This window comes from Phascolarctos cinereus, unplaced genomic scaffold (assembly GCF_003287225.1).
Source record: "Phascolarctos cinereus isolate Bilbo 61053 unplaced genomic scaffold, phaCin_HiC Scaffold_3;HRSCAF=262, whole genome shotgun sequence".
In the NCBI taxonomy this organism is placed as follows: Eukaryota; Metazoa; Chordata; class Mammalia; order Diprotodontia; family Phascolarctidae; genus Phascolarctos; species Phascolarctos cinereus.
In genome coordinates, this window is record NW_027555736.1 from 120,653,055 (window position 1) to 120,671,178 (window position 18,124).

An 18,124-nucleotide genomic window follows, 5' to 3' on the forward strand; every position below is an offset into this window, starting at 1 on the left:
GCCGCCGCCGCAGCTGCTGCTGCTGATAGTGGTGGTGGTGGTAGTGGTGGTGGAGAGAAGCGAAGAGTGAGTGGGTGGGTGGGGAGAGTAAAGAAGAGGAGAGGAGAGAAAAGGAGAGGAAAAGAGAGGAGAGAAAAGGAGTGGAAAGGAGAGGAGAGGAGAGGAAAGGAGAAGAGAGAAGAGAGAGGAGGGGAGGGGAGGGGAGAGAAGAGAGGAGAGGGGGAGGACTGACCGAGAGAGGGGCGTGGGGAACTGGGGAGGGGTGGGGGGAGATTCCGTTCTTTTGCTGCTCCCGGCAGAGGAGGAGAAGGCGGGTAACTGGGGGTGGAGTGGGGGGGGAGAGAGGGAGGGAAAGAGGGAGGGAGATGAGGAAGACGGTCCGATAACCCATCCCTTTCGGAAGGCAGCACTTGTCCATTTCTGCTGGCGCGCTGCAAGGCATTCGCTGTTGCTGCTGCTGCTGCGGCTCGGACTGCATCCTCTGCCTCGGCTCCCAGCGTGTGTGTGTGTATGCGTGTGTGTATGTGTATGTGTGTGTGTGTTTTGCAGGTGTGTCAGTTTTAATTCTGCCCAGTAGGTGGGACTTGGTGACTTTAGCACCATTTTTTTTTTTGCCTCCCCATCTTCTGTTGCAATCCTCACAAGTATCGGAGTCAGAGAGAGCGGCTTGATTACCAACCTGGAATCAACAAGGCAGCAAAGGAGACCTAGCCACCATGCATTTCAGACCGCTACTGTAGAAGAATTGCCTCGTATCTTCCCGGCGGCCACGATGGTTCCATCCGCTGGAGGATTTTGCATCTGATCACTCGGCGTTCCAAAGGCAGAGTCCCCCCCCTCCCCCTCCCTTCCCCCTCCCTCACTGTCTTTGTTTCCTTCCCCCCTTCTCCCCCCCCTCCTCTCTGCTCCTCCTCCTCCTCTTTTTTAGAAGCAGCAATCGGAGATGGATGTCTCTCTTTGCCCTACCAAGTGCAGTTTCTGGAGGATTTTTTTGCTGGGAAGCTTCTGGCTGGACTATCTGGGTTCGGTGCTGGCTTGCCCTGCGAACTGTGTCTGCAGTAAGACAGAGATCAATTGCAAGAATCCCGATGATGGGAATCTCTTCCCTCTCTTGGAAGGGCAGGATTCAGGGAACAGCAATGGCAACGCCAGCATCAATATCACGGACATCTCAAGGAATATCACTTCCATGTAAGTCAGTACCCCGGTCCTCTCGCCTAGCTCTCTCTCTCCCTCTCCCCCCGCAACCCCCGACTTACAGTTCACAGTGGTGTGTGTATGTGTGTGTGTGTGTGTGTGTGTGTGTTTTGCCAGGGAAGATGCTAACGCAGTTTGCGTATTTCCAGGTGACTCCAGCCCGGGCTGTGAATGATCTTGTTATTTACTTGGTTTTTCCCAGCTCAGATTGTGATTCCGTCTTTTACAGCACCCCTGCCTGCCCTCTGCCCTCGCCCCCACCCTCATTATCATTCCAAGGAAGAGAATCGAATTTTCTGCCCCCACTAAATAGCAACAGTTTGGCCATGCTTAAGTAGGATAAAGTGAATGAGGTTTATTTAATTCCTCAGCGGTAGCAACAGCAGCAGCAGCAGTGGCTGCTTAAGCTAGGAGGGCAGGAGCCAGACTTCTAGCAGCTCTAGATGAGCCTCAATGTTTAACTGTTTCCTTTTTGGGGGATGAAAGAAGCAGAAAAAAAAGCCCGACAATGACAAGCAGACAAGTTTTCAGCTCTCCAGGCTTTTGAAGACTTCAGATGTGGATAGGGTGTCATTCTTTGGTCACAGATGCATAGATCTTTACCCTCTCTACCTCCTGATCCATGTCCCCACGTTTCCACCTCACCTTCTTTTCCCACAGGACTCTTCAGGGTACCCACAAATTATCTGCCTTTCTACTATTTTGGTTTTGAGATCCTTTTCAGAGAACTCTGAGACTGGGAGTGGAGGTAGAAGGGGAAAGGGGAGGGTGTGTGTGTGTGTGTGTGTGTGTGTGTGTGTGTGTGTGTGTGTGTGTGTGTAATTTTCATTTGGACATCCTCAATCTGTTTATTTGGAGTATTGAACTTTGAGTGGTATTTGCCTGGTTTAGCTTTATCTGAATCAGACACTTCTGGCCCATATCTGGGGGGCACAGTGGCCTTTTCCCTTTCTTCAAACAGTTTGTGTGTGTGTGTGTGTGTGTGTGTGTGTGAGAGAGAGAGAGGGGGGGGTTTGGAGAAAGAGAGAGAGGGCAAGAGCAATGGAGCCTATCTTCTCAATTGGCTTCTTATTTTTGGATCTGATCTGGTGAGGTGAACTCCAATTCTTATCATCATGATGAAAATAGAAATGTGATCATTTAGGGAAATTACTTCTCACTACTCAGATCCTGGAACTCCATACATGGGTGGAAATCTTTTTCCTGATAGCAAATCCAAGAAGGATTTGGACTGAAGTCACAGAGGGTATTTGGGGGGCAATATGGGGAGTTGTTTTTCAGTCAATGTTGAACCAGATCAGTAAGTGGGCAAGATGCTTTGGGTCTCATCCTTCCTAGAGGTTCTCTTCTGCTTGGTCACAGTGTAATTGCTGCAAAGCCAGGAAAGAATTGCAGCTCTGCTCTCTTAAAAGCCAAGCCTTGTCACCTTCTTTGGCTAATGGTTCCTCCACACATGTAGTCTAGCTGTTCACAGACCTAAGGAATAGCATAGCCAAGGAATTGTCCCTGACTCCTGCCCCAGGAAATGAGATTGACCCATATCTGTGTTCTATCCACCCACTCCCATATCCCCTTCCAAACCCAGCTTGAAATGAAAAGAAAAAACAACAAGGTTGACAGGGAGGGAAGAAGGGGAGGGGGCAGGACAAGCAGAATGGATGGAACTTGCTGGTTGCTCCATGGTTTCTCTTCTCTGCCCCTCCCTCCTGTCATGTCACAGGATTCTCAGGATTTGGTGAGGGGGTATAGAAAGGGGCTCCTGAATTGCTTGGATCCTCAGAGGAACTCAGATTTGGGGCCATCTTGGGCAAGGGGGATGATTCGGGCTTCAAACCTTGGTCCAAGGCTGAAGAGTGGGAGTATTGCATTGTCCAGGGGGCAGGAGAGAATGGACCCCTGGGCAGCTCAATGTCAGCCCTTGGAAGCAGCTGAGATGACTTTCAGTTTGCTCCCCACATGTGGGGATGTGGGGATGTGTGTATTTGTAGGAAAGCTGCTGGGAGAGATACTATTATGTAGGTTCTTTATATCCAGACAATGCTGTTTACTGCTTTGAAAATGAAAAAAAAAAGCCAATAAAGCAGCCAGGGAGGGAAGAATATCCAGTTGTAAAGGGAGGAGTTGGATGTTTCGAGTCGGGGTAAAGGATCCTTTTAAAGTTGGAAGGCTGAGGATGCTGCTGGAAGAGTTGGTGATGGAAAGGGGACTGGGACATTTGTCATGATTTTTTTTCACCTAAGCTTCACAGCTGAATGTCCTGTAGAGTGAGCAGTGGGGAGATGAGGCAGGAACATGAACTATGACAGGGAGGGGAACATAGCTTCAGGGCTCTGCTTGGTCAGAAATCAAAGACCCCTTTCTCCCAAGTCAGTCCTGGTAGCACTCAGCTGGGGATCTAACTCAGGAGTTGGTTTCTAGGAAAATGGTATGGGTTGGATTTCTGTTGGGTTGGCCAATGGAGGACTGTCATGGGTCAACTGGTTTGAAGTCCAGCAAATATGCTGTTAATATTTATTATTCACTGCCCTGGGGAGAGGGCATTGTCTTAAAGAAAATGTTAAAGCTAAGGTAAACATGGGGAACTCAGTTCTGGATAAATGCTAGGGGAGTCCTGGAAGGGTTGATAGGGGAAAGAGAACTGAACAGCTTAAAGGAAGGGAAAGGAATGTTCTTCCCTGTTCTCCACAGTCTTCAAGCAGGCAAGCTTCTCCAAATCCTATCCTAAGGAAAGGACTTCAGCTGAAGGATGTTGAAGGGGAACGTCTCCTTATTTGACATCCCTAATCTGGCACATGTGTATGTGTGAGTGGGAGATGGAGTCAAGGGACTCTCAGGCCCCATTCCAGACCCTACACCAGGCCCAAGGTCTTGGTGGTATTTTAGGGATAGAATCTGTAAAAGACTTCAAGGGTGATGGATGCCCAATAATTATTGTATTAGTTGTTGATGCCAAAAGGAGTTTCTCTAAGGGTAATGACTTTGATAGAGTTCACTTTGGGTATGGGAAAGAGGCTGAGGCAGAAAGGTCAAGTTTGAACTCACGGCTTCTGGGTTGACTTTAAACTCAGACTTGGAGGAGCCAGTTATGGACACCCCAATGGACAAACTCTTAGCTTCATCTCATGTTTCTCGACTTGGGGTGAGAGATAGGGCCCTCTCTTACAAGGAGCTAGGCCTTATGAATGAGAGGAGAGGAAGGGAGCTTCTAACTCTGGCTTTTAGCAGGCAAAACCAATACCCCAGAGGCTCCTCTCTCTTAGGAGCCTGACTTGGGACAGGATGGAGGAAATTTTCTGTTTCCCCACCAGTATGAACATCCCAAGTTGGGTACAAACCCACCTAATGAAAGGCACCATGACAAGCTCTGGCCATTCACAGAATCATGAGATCAAAGATCTAGAGCTGAAAGGGACCTCAGAGGTCATCTATTTTGACCACCTCTTTTTGTAACTGAAGAAGCTAAGACCAGCAGAGGTTACATGACTTGCTCACCAACTATAGACATCAAAGGTGGGATCTGAACCCAAATCTGCTGACTCCAGAACCAGTAGTCTTTCAGATAAATCTAGCCACCTCCATGACTTCATCAAACACTAGGGGCATCACTGACCAAGGTACAGTGGTGGGTATTCCTCTCTGCCTTGAGGAAACCAGAAAGAGATCCTGCTATTATGGTATTCTTGGCATCTTTGGGTCTAAACAGTTAATATCTCCCTTTCCCTCATCAACTTGAGCTCTCAATTGACTAACTTCACACTTGGCAGGATGAATATGCTCTGTTCTTCTCATCCCCTGATGCCACAAAGGCATATGTTTGGCACATGGAAGATGATGTCTGGACTGGCTCTGCTAGGCCCCGTCCCTTATCCAGTCTTGGGTTTGAATGGTGTACCCCTATGGTCACTAGGAGCGCAAGAGTGAAATGGAAGGTATTCTTGACTTCATGCTAGGCATATGTCTGCCATGTCATGCTAGCATTCCGAAAGATGTGCTGCCTTTGGCCATCAGGGACCCTGTGTAATCGTATGGTGTTGGGAGAGTAAGCATATCTCCCAAACATAGCCACCCCAGCAGCTCAGAGTGGATACTGTAATTCCCAAAGTGGGACCCGTGCTCCATTCCCTACCCACTAACAGGGTCCATCCCCTAGAGTTTGACAGTCAGGAGTCTGTTGCCTGTCTGCTCCCTCTGGCTTCCTGCACACTTAGCTCATGTCATCTGTTGGCTGTGTGAATGCTCATTTAGAATCTAACAAAAGGCCTGGCTATTGAGCATCCTGCCCTGCCCAGTTCTTTGCCTTCTATTCTCCCTTAAGAGTTAACGAAGCCACAGCTGTGGCTACCAGAAGAGAGAGCTGATGTCTGGGGGAGAATTGGGAAGTAAATGAGCCAGGCCAAAGGAGAGCTACATCTTAGCCTGCAGAGAAGAGAGATTGGAGCCTAGGAAACAGAAGGAGGGCTGAGCCACTGCCTGAGTGTGAAGGATCATGTGGGTGTTGGTGTTTGTGGGACACTCATAGGAGCTGCTTGCATTGTACTGGAAGATATAAAGTGTTAAAAGCTATCATCATGTCTCTGTTTTAGAGGTGTCTCATGGTGTCCCATAGTTGAAGGCTAGAGTCCCTGGGGTCCCAGTGGCTGGGAAGTGATTCTAGAAGCAGAAATGGATATAGGCCTCTTTGGTTCTTTGTTCTTTCTATTCCATGATCAAGAACTACCAGTGTGGGGCTGTCAGGCCTTTGGCTTTGGAATTTGGGGGCCATCCTTGTGGGCTTGAGTTTCCAGCTGTCTTAGGGCCAGCAGACCATTCCTGGGGAGGCTATCTCTGAAGGCTTGCTTGCTTCTTGACTCTGCCAGCTCTGTGGGAGCTTAGTGGAGAGCAGCTGGATGAAACCAGCTCAGCCTGGTCTTGGCTTTGATGCGGCCTCTTCACTCTCCCACGGCAATGCTGCTGGCCCAACTTCAGGCCTTAGAAACCAGAAATCGAACTGCTCTTCCATGCAGCTTTTGTAGACATTTGGGGACCTCATGAGACACATCTCCTCCTCCTCCCATCCCACTTCATACAAACATGCTTAAGGCCCAGGTAGCTAGTTTTAGCCATAATGCTTACTGTCCTAAGGGGGTGGCAGAAGCAAGTTTTTTTTTCCATTTATTCCTTTAATGGTGGGAGGAAAGCTTCAAATTAATTTAAGTCCCCAGAAGAAGTTTGATATCTTCTTGACTGAGACGGAGTTTGATTCCAGAAAGTTTAAGGGGCCTGTCTGGAACCATCTTTCTTGGGGTTCTCTGGCTCCTTTGTCTACCAGTTCCCTCTGAGACCCTGCTGGCACTTACACCAGAGGTTGCAGTGCTTATTCTGGGTTCTAGAAGCCCAATTTCCTAACTGAACCCATTTCCGTGTTCTGTACTTGGGTAGGTGGGGGCAGGGAAGCTATCTGTTTCTGGCAATGCCCTGCAGGTCTTTCTAACAGCCTGGAAGCCTTCCTGGCATTAGGACTGTACATTAGTCAGTCTATGGCACAGCAATGGGTCCCCTTCCTGACATCTCTTTTCAGTGGCTCATATGAAACAGTTCAAGGGGCTGGACCATTTCCATCTGCCTTTTGGTGTCTAGGGAACTGGAAGTAACCTGTTGAAGCTGAAAAACTCTGGAAGATGGGCGTCAGACCTGGGTTCTAGTTCTAGCTTAGCCATTGTATGATCTTGGGTAAGTCAATGAACTGTTCTTTGATCTCTGCTTCCTCATCCAAAGAATGAGGAAGGATGTCAGAATATAGGGTTCTTTTGAGCTCTATGAAACGAACAGGAATGATTCTGTAATCTAGAATCAGATTAACTCATCAATTTGAGGAAACTGAGGCCCAGAGGAGACAAGAGATATGTTTATAGTCACAGAGACAGCAAACAGTAGAGATTTGAACCTAGGTCTTTGAATCCTAATTCTCTGCTCTTTTTTAATGTGTCATGCATCCCGGTAGACCAGGCCAATTCTCAGGAATCTGTTAAGTGGTAGAGTTCCTGAGAGCAGAACTACTTGGAACTGATGGTTGTTATAATGTTGTTAGTAAGTGAGAATAAAATGGTGGTGGGGGAAATTGTGTTCCTCGGTTGACTATTTTTGGCTTCTCATTGCCCTTCTCACCTCACAGAAAATACCCAAAATGTCCTCTGGGCTGATCTATACATGCCAGAATTCCATGGCCATCTGATATTACTTGGGATTTCCAGCTATGCAGCAGAATCTAGAAAAGTGTGAAGTTGTAGTGTAAAGAGCCATGATTAGTGAACTAATGTATCTACAATACTTTGTAGTCCTTGAGCTATGTAAATGTTGGCTATTATTATTATTAGGAATCAAAGGACCTGAGTTCAAATCCTGAATCTCCCACAAACTAATCACTTTGAGAAAATCATTTAACCTTCCTGGGCCTCATTTTCCCACGTAAAATGAGAGTGTTGTATTACATGACCTCTAAGTACCTTCCAGCCCTAACTATCATTCTATGGAGTTCTTTGAGCATTTTTGTAATGACAGTAATAGCTTGCATTTAGATGGCACTCTTAGGATCCCAGATCTAGAGCTGGAAGGGATCTTGGAAGCCATCCAGTCCAATCTCCTCATTTACACATGAGGAAACTGAGTCCCAGAGAGGTTAAATGACTTCTCTAAAGTCACACTGCAAGTAAGTGGCACAGCTTCGATTTGACATTGGATACTTGATTCTAAATTTAGCCCTCTTTCCACTAGACCATAATGCCTCTCCAACTTTGTGGTTTACATAATGAGTTCTTTATAACTACGCTTATCCTTTAAAAAAACAGATTAGGAAACTGAGGCTCATTGAGATGCAGTGACTTGCTTTGGGTTACATGGGGAACATAGTAAGCAAGTGTGTCAGAACCAGGACTTGATCCTGCATCTTTTGACTCCCAGGTCTTTCCTTGTTCTCATAAAGCCTTAGTAATTCAGGGCACTGTTTTCATGTGTGTGTGTGTGTGTGTGTGTGTGTGTGTGTGTGTGTGTGTGTGTGCTGATATGGGCTCACTACCCAGGGTATTATCAACCTGCTGGTAATCTAAGGGGATGGGCTCTTCCATACTAGGCAATGGCTGGCTGACCTATGGGTTTTCCATTGCCCTGTCTACTAAAGCTGTCCCTTGGGTTGGTATGTGTTGGGTTGGAAAGGAACTGTATTTGAGGTGAGAGTGGATCTTAGCATTCTATTACTCTCCCTGGGGCAGTAAATTGGCTAAGCTGTTAGTAATCCATCTGGGAAATAGTAATGGAGGTTGGTTTAGGGGAGAGGAAAGGAGAAGAAGGGGAAAGGGTGGACGGGTAGAGAATTAGATATACAAATGTTCTCTCTAGGTCATGGACCTTTTTGCACTTTTTTTTCTCCCACTATTACCTCTGTCACTCTTATGTTTGACAACCTTCTAGGAAGGGTGCATAGTCAGTTAACAAGCATTTATTAAGTGCCAGTTAAGCACTGTGCTAAACATTGGGGCAACAAAAAATGGCAACAGACAACAGTATTTGCTATCAAGGAGCTAATGAATAGGGCCCCCAGTGGGCAGCCAGTAATTTAGAAAGGAGACCATGGGGCTTGTGTCCCCTCACCTAGGAAAGGAAGGAGGGGCCAGTCTGAGTTAGTCTGAACCCCACCTATCTGTGGTGTGCTGATATGATAAATAACAGCTTCTTTATCTTGTACTTTACATCACACCTCAACTAATTCTCCCAGTGACTTTGTGATATAGATAATAGAGTTAGTATTTGTCCCTATTACAAATGAAGAAATTGAGGCTTAGATTGATGTTTTATTTGACTCAATCCATGGCTTCTCCCCTCTCCAACTGCCCCCTCCCTCCCTGCCCTATCTTTCACTTCTTATAGCTACAACCTTATAATGAATTCAGCCAATATCAGGGTATAAAGAAGAGTCCCCTCTGAGATAACAGGCCAAATCGCAGATATCTATGTCAGCTGGTAGCTTCTGAGAGCAGAACTACTTGGGACTGGTAGTTTTCCTTGAAATAGTATTAATAGGTAGGATTTAAATGGTGGGGGTGGGGGATTGTGCTCCTTGATTGGCTATTTTTGGCTTCTCATTTCCTTTCTCTTACCTTACAGAAAATGCCCAAATGTCCTCTGGGCTGATCAATCCACACCACACTCCCATGACCATCCTTTATCACTTGAGATTGCCAGCTTTTCGGCAGAAGCCTCTTGCTCTGCTCTTCATCTTTCATGCTTGACATTCCAGATCTCCCCAGTCATACTTCTGCTTCTCTAGGCAGTTAGAGGAATGACCAAGTTCCCTGCTGTAGGTCTGGAGTATATGCAGGCATGGTTGTCCAGCCATCTCTAATAGATCATGGGTACCTTAAGGGTAGGGACAGTGTTTTTGTCTTTCTTTGTATCCCTAGCACTTAGCTTATTGCTTGGCACATAGAAGGCTCTTAAGGAATGCTTGTCAGCTGACTTGGTCAAAGTGGCAGTTCTGTATCAGGTAGGACATATCCTTCGCATATGTGGGGATAGGCATTTCTGGGTGTGGTTCTGCACTATGTTTTTGATGTTCCCTTTGACTTGCTCATTCTTTGCCATGGACTTATTTGCTGGGAAGAGGCACTGTGTGTGTGTGTGATATGTGTATATCTGTTATTTTTCTAAAACAGCTAGGTTTTGTTGAAGGAAATAGATGTTGTAGTAGAAAGAATGAAAGAGACCTGATGTCTATTCTTGGCTCTACCATTAATGATCTGCATGACTTTGGATGTCTGTGTTGTCTTCTTGGGCCTCAGTTTCCTCATCTGTAAAGAGTATGGGCTAGATAACCTCTAAGGTCCGTCATAGTTCTCTATCCCATCATCCTAATGTAGGGGCACCAGACATGACCTGGGACTCTTGAGTGTATTTCTCCATATTTCAAATGAAGGGATTGGATTATATGATCTTTAAGCTTTGTTGGCTCTGATAGTGTATGACAGATTCAATGACTGGGAGAGGTCCTGTTAGGAAGTTGCTAGAAATTCTTTGATTCACCTTCTCTAAGACTAGAGGGGCTGGACACATATCTATGGTGAGCAACTGGGGTGGTAGCTAATGATTTATGTCTCTACCAGGATCAGCTTTGTGGTAAGGTTTCCCTCTGCCAAAGGGGTTATGGTAGTTAGTCCCCTCTGTTGGATGGTGTGGTAGCATGGTCAGGTGGAAAGAAGCCAGGAAACCTGGGAGACAGGAGCTCTGTGTACTAGTTCTGGCTTTGTTATTGACCATGTGACCTTGGACAAATCATTTAATCTCTCTGAGCCTTGGTTTCCTTATCTGTAAAATGAGGGGCTTTCACTGGGCCTAAGGTCCCTTGAAGCTCTGTTCTTCACTGTGACTCTGCAATTTTAGGTCACATTAAATGATTTCTAAGAGCCCTCTTCACCTGAAGCTTCTCTGAATGTACATTTCTTTAATCTGTAACCAGTTCTATAAGAGTATTAGCAGAGTGATCTTGGACAAATCATTTCCTTTCCTCAAACTTCAGTTTCTCTCACATAGTAAAAAAGAAATAAGACTAGCTGGGCCTATCCTTGTAAAGCATTCAGAACAAGAGATTATCACAGATGGATTAAATTTAGAAACATTAGAATTCTTGATAAAGCCAGGAAATGTTGGTTTTTCCTTGGTGGGAATATTGGGATCCAAGATGTTCTAGGGAGGGACATGACTAATTCAGTCTCCTAGGAACGTTCACCTGTAGTTCAGCCCTGGATAGAGTTTGCCCATTTCTGGGAAGATACCTGAGGAACCCCTTTCCTGGGGGTACAAGCTTAAAGAAAGACAAACTGGAGGAAATATATTTTCTATTTAGTAGAGCTTCTGAGTATCTTCAGGGAACATCCCCAGTGGTTCCCATTTCTGGTTTGTGGAATTCTCAAGGAAGTCCCCAGTTTGACTTTTCCTTGACCCTGAGGGCACTGGGTGGTCAAGCAGCCTGACTTTTTTCTCCAGTAAATTTTCTGCATATATTTTCTTTCTTTCTTTCTTTTTTTGCTCAAAATGTGTTATTCTGTGTTTCAACTTAAAAGCCCCTCATTTTAGAAATAGAGAACCTGAGGCATTTTATGTCTCACCCAACGTCACATTGCTAGGTAATGGCAAAGAAAGGGCTAGTACCAAGGCTTTTGGAGTCTCAATCTAATTTTCTTTCAACTTCCTCACCTGCTGGGCAGGCATATGTATTGTCTAAGGACTCTTCTGTGGTGTGGTCTCTCTCACGTCATAGCCCAGCCCAACTCTTGTTCTGTGTGACTCCTAAAACTCAGAACCTCCTTTCTGCCTTGGTATCCCCTAAGGGTAATGTTTCCAAATTCAGTGTCCCCAGAGGCAGCTCTGTGAGGCTGGCAGCCCCTGAGGGCTCCTCTCAGCAGCCCACGCCAATTAGAAATAAACCCAAAGGTAGAGCTTATGCAAAGCAGTATTTATAAGGAAAGGGTAGAATTTGAAGATTCAGCAGGCCTCTGGAGTAGAACTCTCCTTCCCCCTTGTCTCAATTCCAGCATCTCTCCCAATAGAAGTGTCTCAGGGGCTGGGAGCAGAGAGATCTGGGGCCACAAAATAGAAGTCCTCTGGTACTAATTTCCTCTTAAGGAATTCGGTAACTCCTTTGAGTGGACCAAAGACAAATCTCAGTGGCTTTTCTTCTTGACTTTAGTTTATTCCTATGTAAAAATTAGTGGGTCCAGCTTGATGACCTTTCCCCCTCTAATGTTCTTTGATTGTGACATTTCAGGGAAGTGGGTTCCCTTGGTAGTGCCAATGTTGTCCCTACAGTCTTACCCAGGACAACATGGGAAAGGGATGGGTCTGGGTCAGGCTAGCAAAATGAATAAGGGTAGATGGGTAAGGGAACATGTATTAGGCAGCTGAGACCTGGAGGACTTGTGTGTGTGGAGATGAGTTCTTTGACCCTATCACAACTCTCCTCTCGACTCATATAGGTATAGAATAATAGGTATAGAAATGATCTTAAAGATCATTTGGTTTTTCTCCCTCATCTTACATACGCAACTGCCCCAGAGAGAGAGGACAGGGCGATGACTTGTCCAAGGTCACAAAGGCTGGGAGTGGAACTCAGGTTTTCTGACTTTAATAAATCCATGATTCTTTTGATGACACCATAAGTTCTTCAAGACTTGTTCCCAGATGGAAACTGTCTTCTCTGAGATCCTTTCCCAGCTGGGTTCCCTATATTTCTAGATGGCCCTTCTCCAGTGGGGTTTGTTCAGCTGCTGCCTGGTGCTTGTGCTTTTGAGGTCAGAGTAGCCACCATGGCAGAACAGGTGTTAGCAGGGTCTAGTGCAGCACCAGGACTGTGCCAGGCTTAGCTTCCCATTGGCTTGAGGCAGGATTATGCTGCTGAATTTCCAGTGGCTAGAGAGAACCCTGGCACTCAGGTGCTTTCTCTGGATCATAAAAGTCCCTGGGAAAAAGTTGCACAGGACCTCTGTGCACCTACATTTGGAAATAGAGCTTCTTTCCAGATGGGTAACCAATAACCCTCAAAGAATTGCCTTACTCTTTCTCTCATTGAATGAGAACCCCTTTCTTACAGGTTGCCTTGGAAGGCAGCAGATTGCCTTTGGTTGTTAAGGTACTGCTCTCACCCCCCTCCAGAACCTTAGTCTATCTGTACCATGGGGATAGAAATTTCTTTCAATGGGTCCCCACCTTGTGGCATGAGCCATGAGATGTATAGGAACCCTGGGAGGCAAAAGAAAGAAAAGTTCGCCTGATGGGAGATAGACAGGTAGAAGTTGCCCTTTCTGAGGACCAGAGGAAGTTTGGGGGGCAAGAAGATCATTCAAAAAACAGAATCAAAGTGCATTCGAGCTAGAAGAACACTTACAGATCATCTGATCCAACCTCTTCATCTTAAAGAAGAGGAAGCTAGGGCCTGGGGAGGTAGAGTTCCAAGTGAGTTGGAGCTCTGGTACTTTACTGGCAGATCTAGACTGGGACCCTGGGCTCCTGAATTTTAACACTGTTCTGAGCCTCGTTCTCTGTTTTCTGCTAAGATCTTTATTAGGCCTTTTGTCAGCAGCTGCTCTGGGGTCTGTAGATTGGCAGCCCTTTCAGGGAATGGTTGCAGGGGATAGCTCTGTGGAAAATTCCTTCAGTGGCTCCCAGCAATCTCTGGGAGGAGTCGAGGCTCTCTTTCGGGGAGAAGGAAAGAGGTTATCTGCCTCTCCCTTTGCTTTTGTCAGCTGCTCAAAGAGGGCATCCCTGTGCTTCCATGACAAGCTTGTAGAAAGGCTAGCCGTGGCTTCTCCTTCACGTTCTCTATACACCTGGTCATTCAACTGCAAAGGCTTAGTAAATGTGAAACAGCAACACACTAAACCCCAAAGGCATCTGCCTTCTGCCTGCCTTTTTATTTTTTTCCTGAAGGCCAAACATCAAGCGGCCACTAGAGGGTAGTGCCGTGCATGAGACGGTCTACGTGCAGGTGGAAGCGAGCGGAGGAAAACTCACATGAGTCTTGCTGGGAGTGTCGGTTCCATTCCTGAAAGCCCTTGGAGAATCAGTTCGGGGAGTGAGGACGTTAGCTGTGCTCTGGCAGTGTCCACACTGCTGCCGTGGACGAATGGATCAGTTGGAATTCTCTTACACTTCTTTGCCAATGTAGAGTCAATCCAGCCTTCAAGACCAGCTTCCTCCATGAAATGTTTCCTGACCACCTGAGCTCACAGTAAACTCTCTCTGGCCCGAGCCAAACAGGGATATCTATCGAGCTCTGACTGTATGTATCAGTTGTTTTGGGCCCTGGTCATCCTCTGCCTTGGGTTATTCTTCAGCTGCCTCATGGGGGTGTACCTGGTCCCCGCTAGATTGTAAGCTCCTGGAAGGCAGCAGGGACTTTGCCTTATATTTTTTGTGAATGCTTTTAAGCACCCAGGACAGTGCTGGGAATGCAGCAAGCACTCAGAAAACACGTGTTCTAAGAAACTCATCTGTGAATGAGAAGGGAAATTGGTGGAGAAGGCTTCTAAGGTCCCTTTCAGCTCTGACATTATGAGTGCCTGCGTTCTTGTTCTCTTAGCTCTTTTCCTTTCTTCTGACATTTATAGTCTGTATCATACAACTAAGTACCTGATTATTTAGTATGTTGTATTGTCTTCTAGTTTCATGAGTATTAGTTCTATTTTTCCCAAATGAGTTCGAATTCCTTAAGGGATGAAACTTGCCTTATAGCTCAATCTCTAGCTTTATCTCTGTAATTTCTCTCTCTATCATCTCTTTCTTTCTCTCTCAATCTCATCTTTCTCTATCATCTATGTGTCTATCTCTATTTTTATCTGCCCATGGCAATTAGGATTTGTAGGTAGAAGGGATCTTGATGCCCAGAAGGCCTTGTTTTACTTACTTATTTTTAAAGCTTTAATATTTTATTTTTCTCCAATTACATGTGAAAACAATTTTTGACCTTTTTTTTTTTTACAATTTTGATTTCCAAATTATCTCCTACCCTCCGTCCCCAAACCCCTCATTGAGAAGGCAAGCAACCTGATAAAGGTTAGACATGTGTCATCATGTAAAACATATTTCCATATTACAACAGGCTTCATTTTACAGAGGAAGAAACAGGACCAGGGAATTGGAGTGACTTCATCAGTCACTGAGGGAGAGGTAGGATTTGAACCCAAATCTTCCAATTCTAGGTTCTAGGCTACTACCTATACCAAGTTGCACATGAGACTATCTGTCTTCAGTGCCTTATCCTGGCACAGCACTGGGCATATAGTAGGTGCTTAGTAAGTACTTCTGTTTTTTTTTTCTTTTTTGGTGAGGCAATGGGGTTAAGTGACTTGCCCAGGGTCGCACAGCTAGTAAGTGTCATGTGTCTGAGACCAGATTTGAACTCATGTCCTCCTGCCTTCCAAGACCAGAACTCTATCTACTGTGCCACTTAGCTCCCTTAGTAAGTACTTCTTGCCTTAGCTCTACTTGACTGTATAGAATATCTAGGTTGATGACCTTGTTAAAGTGCTGCTATTCCTTACTGCAAGGTCTAGGTCTAGAGCAGTATGGGGTAGCTTACCTAAGCTCAGACTTAGAGTCAGAAGACCTGGGTTTGAATCCTGCATATGCTATGAGAAGATCTGTAACTTGAGTTAAGTTGCTTTATGTGTTGGTATCTCAGTATATGATACAATGGACAGTGAACTAGCCTCAAAGTCAGGAAGATCTGGGCTCGAGTCTGGCTTTTGACACATCCTGGCTATAAGGTGGGGCAAGTCACCTAACTTCTCAGGGCTGTAGTAGCTAAGGCTATAAGATGAAGAGAAGGTGGTAACGTTCATTGGTAGAAGGAGTTTCCTTAACTGGGAGTTCCTTATGCCAGTAAAATCACCAGTTCTTGTGTGTGTGTGTGTGTGTGTGTGTGTGTGTGTGTGTGTGTGTGTGTGTGTGTGTGTGCGCGTGTGTGTGTGCACATACAATGCAGTATGGAGACGCGGTATGTCTGAAGACATGAGAATCCTACATAGTTCTGGACTTTTTGTTCTCCTGAACAGTATGAAGTCCACAGTACCTAGAGCTCTCAACACCATGGAATGTGTTAGAATTGATATGTTAGCTTTCTAGCTAAATCTCCATTCTTTTCCTCTTACCAGAGTAAATTTACACAAAATTTTGCCCATTCTGGATGAATAGAGATGGAGAATGACTGATTGTGAGCAGAGGACATAGTGCAGAAGCTTGGGAGAGAGGTAGTAAGTGTAGACAGTGTAGACATTCTTAATGCCAGGGCCTGTAGAAGAAAAAGCCTTTGGACCAAGAAGAACAAGGGAATAAAGGTTCATAAAGAACTGGAATCTTGGGCAAGCAGTGAAGTGAAATGGGAAAGAAAAACAAAATTCAAAACATATACTGGGTCATAGAGTAAGGGTCTGGTCTCCTTTGGAATACAGATTCATTCTTCAGCTCTCATTTCTATCTGAATGGCTTCCAAATCTCAATATCCAGTTCTGACCTCTCACCCAAGCTCTAATCCTATATGTCTAGCTACTCATTGGATGTTTTCACCTGGACACGAGCCCATTCCCTTAAATTAAATCTACCCATGCCCAACTGTTCGTGTTTCTCACTCAGATGAGTTCCTTTACTGGACTTTGTTATTTATGTTTAATAAGGTCACCATCCTTCCAGTCACACAGATTTATAAAACTGGAATTCTTTTTGTTCTTCTTCCTTCTTCATCCAGTTGTTTCTGGTTGGTCCCCAAGTCCTGTTGATTTGTCCTTTGGCTTGTCTCTAGAATTTGGCCTTTTCCATTCCATTTCTATGGCTGCCATCCCTGTCTAGTATTAATCCTCTAAGCTTGGATTTCTTCTATGGCCTAACCTTAGTTTCCCAGCTTCTATCAACTCTTCTTTTCAATCTGTCTTACATGCCACTGCCAGATTGTTATTCCTCATATGCCACTTTTCCTCATGTCCAGAGAACTACATTCATTTCCCTTGCTCATATATACTCAATAGCTCCTCATTTCCTATGGGATAAAGTATAAACAACCTGGAATTCTAGGCTTTCCAGATAGGACCTTTACCTGATCTCCCAATACTTCCCTTAAATTTTATCCTTTACTCTAATTAGATCAGTTTCTTCACTCTTTCCAAACATACCATGTTTATTTTCACCTCTAAGTCTTTGCTTACATCATTTCCCCTGAATGAAGTGCCACTCTTATCTCCTACCTATCCATCAAGGTCCAGCTTAAGTGCCATCTCCTCTGTGAAGACCATTCTATTTATGGTGATCCCTGTTGTGTCTGAATTCCTGAAGCACTATTGTTTATATCAGTGTTTACCAACTATAAGTCTGCTGATTAGCATTGGTCTTTGGCAGTTTTTTTTTGTGAGTTAAAAAAAATTTCACTAAGCAAAGGTCCTTGTTTCTTAAAACCTATTAATTTAAAAAAGAACTTGATTCTTCCTTTTCCCTGCATTTTATCCTTCCCATTTTAAGTTCCCTCCATCTCCCTGCCTATCTCAACAGCTAAGAGACAGGCACAGAGGCTATGGAGGTAAAAGCAGTTTAATTACTTAGATATTTTATTATAGCTTAAGCAGTATAGCTTGAGTTGGGAGTCACTGTTTATATGGCTCACCTCGGAAGTGACCTTGGCTGTTGTTGAATGTTACAGGTGCACCTCTGATTTTCCCTTAACTCCCCTAAGCTACTTGAGACCAGGGATTGAGTTTTATTTTTGTATCCTTAAGAATATGTAACAGAAAAAAAAAGAATATGTAACAGAACTCTGCACACAGTAGAAACTCTTTTTTTTTTTTTGTATTTTGCTAGGCAATGGGGTTAAGTGACTTGCCCAGAGTCACACAGCTAGTGTTATGTGTCTGAGGCCGGATTTGAACTTAGGTCCTCCTGAATCCAGGGCCGGTGCTCTATCCACTGCGCCACCTAGCTGCCCCCCACGCAGTAGAAACTCAATGTATCTTTACTGAATGGATGGAATTAATTGGTAAAGGGAGAATGAGACAGTTGGATATATGGAAAGTGAGGATCCATAGTATTTTGCAAACTCAGATGCAATAGCAAGGCCATAGAATATAATGCCAGTAGGTTATGAACTTCTTTAGGGCAGGGACTGTTTTCAAGTTTTGTCATTGCATCCGTAGAGCCTAGTACAGTGCCTTGCATATTGAATGAACACAAATGGGAGTGAATGCGTTCAAGTTTTTGAGGGCTAGGTGCGTTTGGGGTCAAAGCAAAGTGATGGCAGAGAGGAAGGATGAGATGGGGATCAGATTTCTAGATAAAGATGTGTGAAAAGAAAAAAAAAGCACAGTTAAAGTATAGTCTTACCTTGTGGGTTTGGAAATCATCAAGACTGCATCTAGTTGGTAGA

The 18,124-nt window shown here is 45.0% G+C and overlaps 1 protein-coding gene across 4 annotated transcripts in view; it reads left to right on the forward strand.

Annotated features, from left to right (window-relative positions):
• The first annotated feature begins 361 nt into the window (after positions 1 to 361).
• The window catches only part of NTRK3 (neurotrophic receptor tyrosine kinase 3), a 471,829-nt gene continuing 454,066 nt past the window's right edge, over positions 362 to 18,124 (forward strand). Inside the window, exon 1 of one of the 4 annotated variants that reach the window (XM_020964687.2) lies at positions 362 to 1,191. In XM_020964687.2, coding sequence (XP_020820346.1) covers positions 944 to 1,191 — 248 coding nt within the window. In that variant the 5' untranslated portion in view covers positions 362 to 943. The remainder of the gene's footprint in view (positions 1,192 to 18,124) is intronic. The other 3 variants (XM_020964678.2, XM_078151146.1, XM_020964695.2) reach the window with 3 other exon arrangements.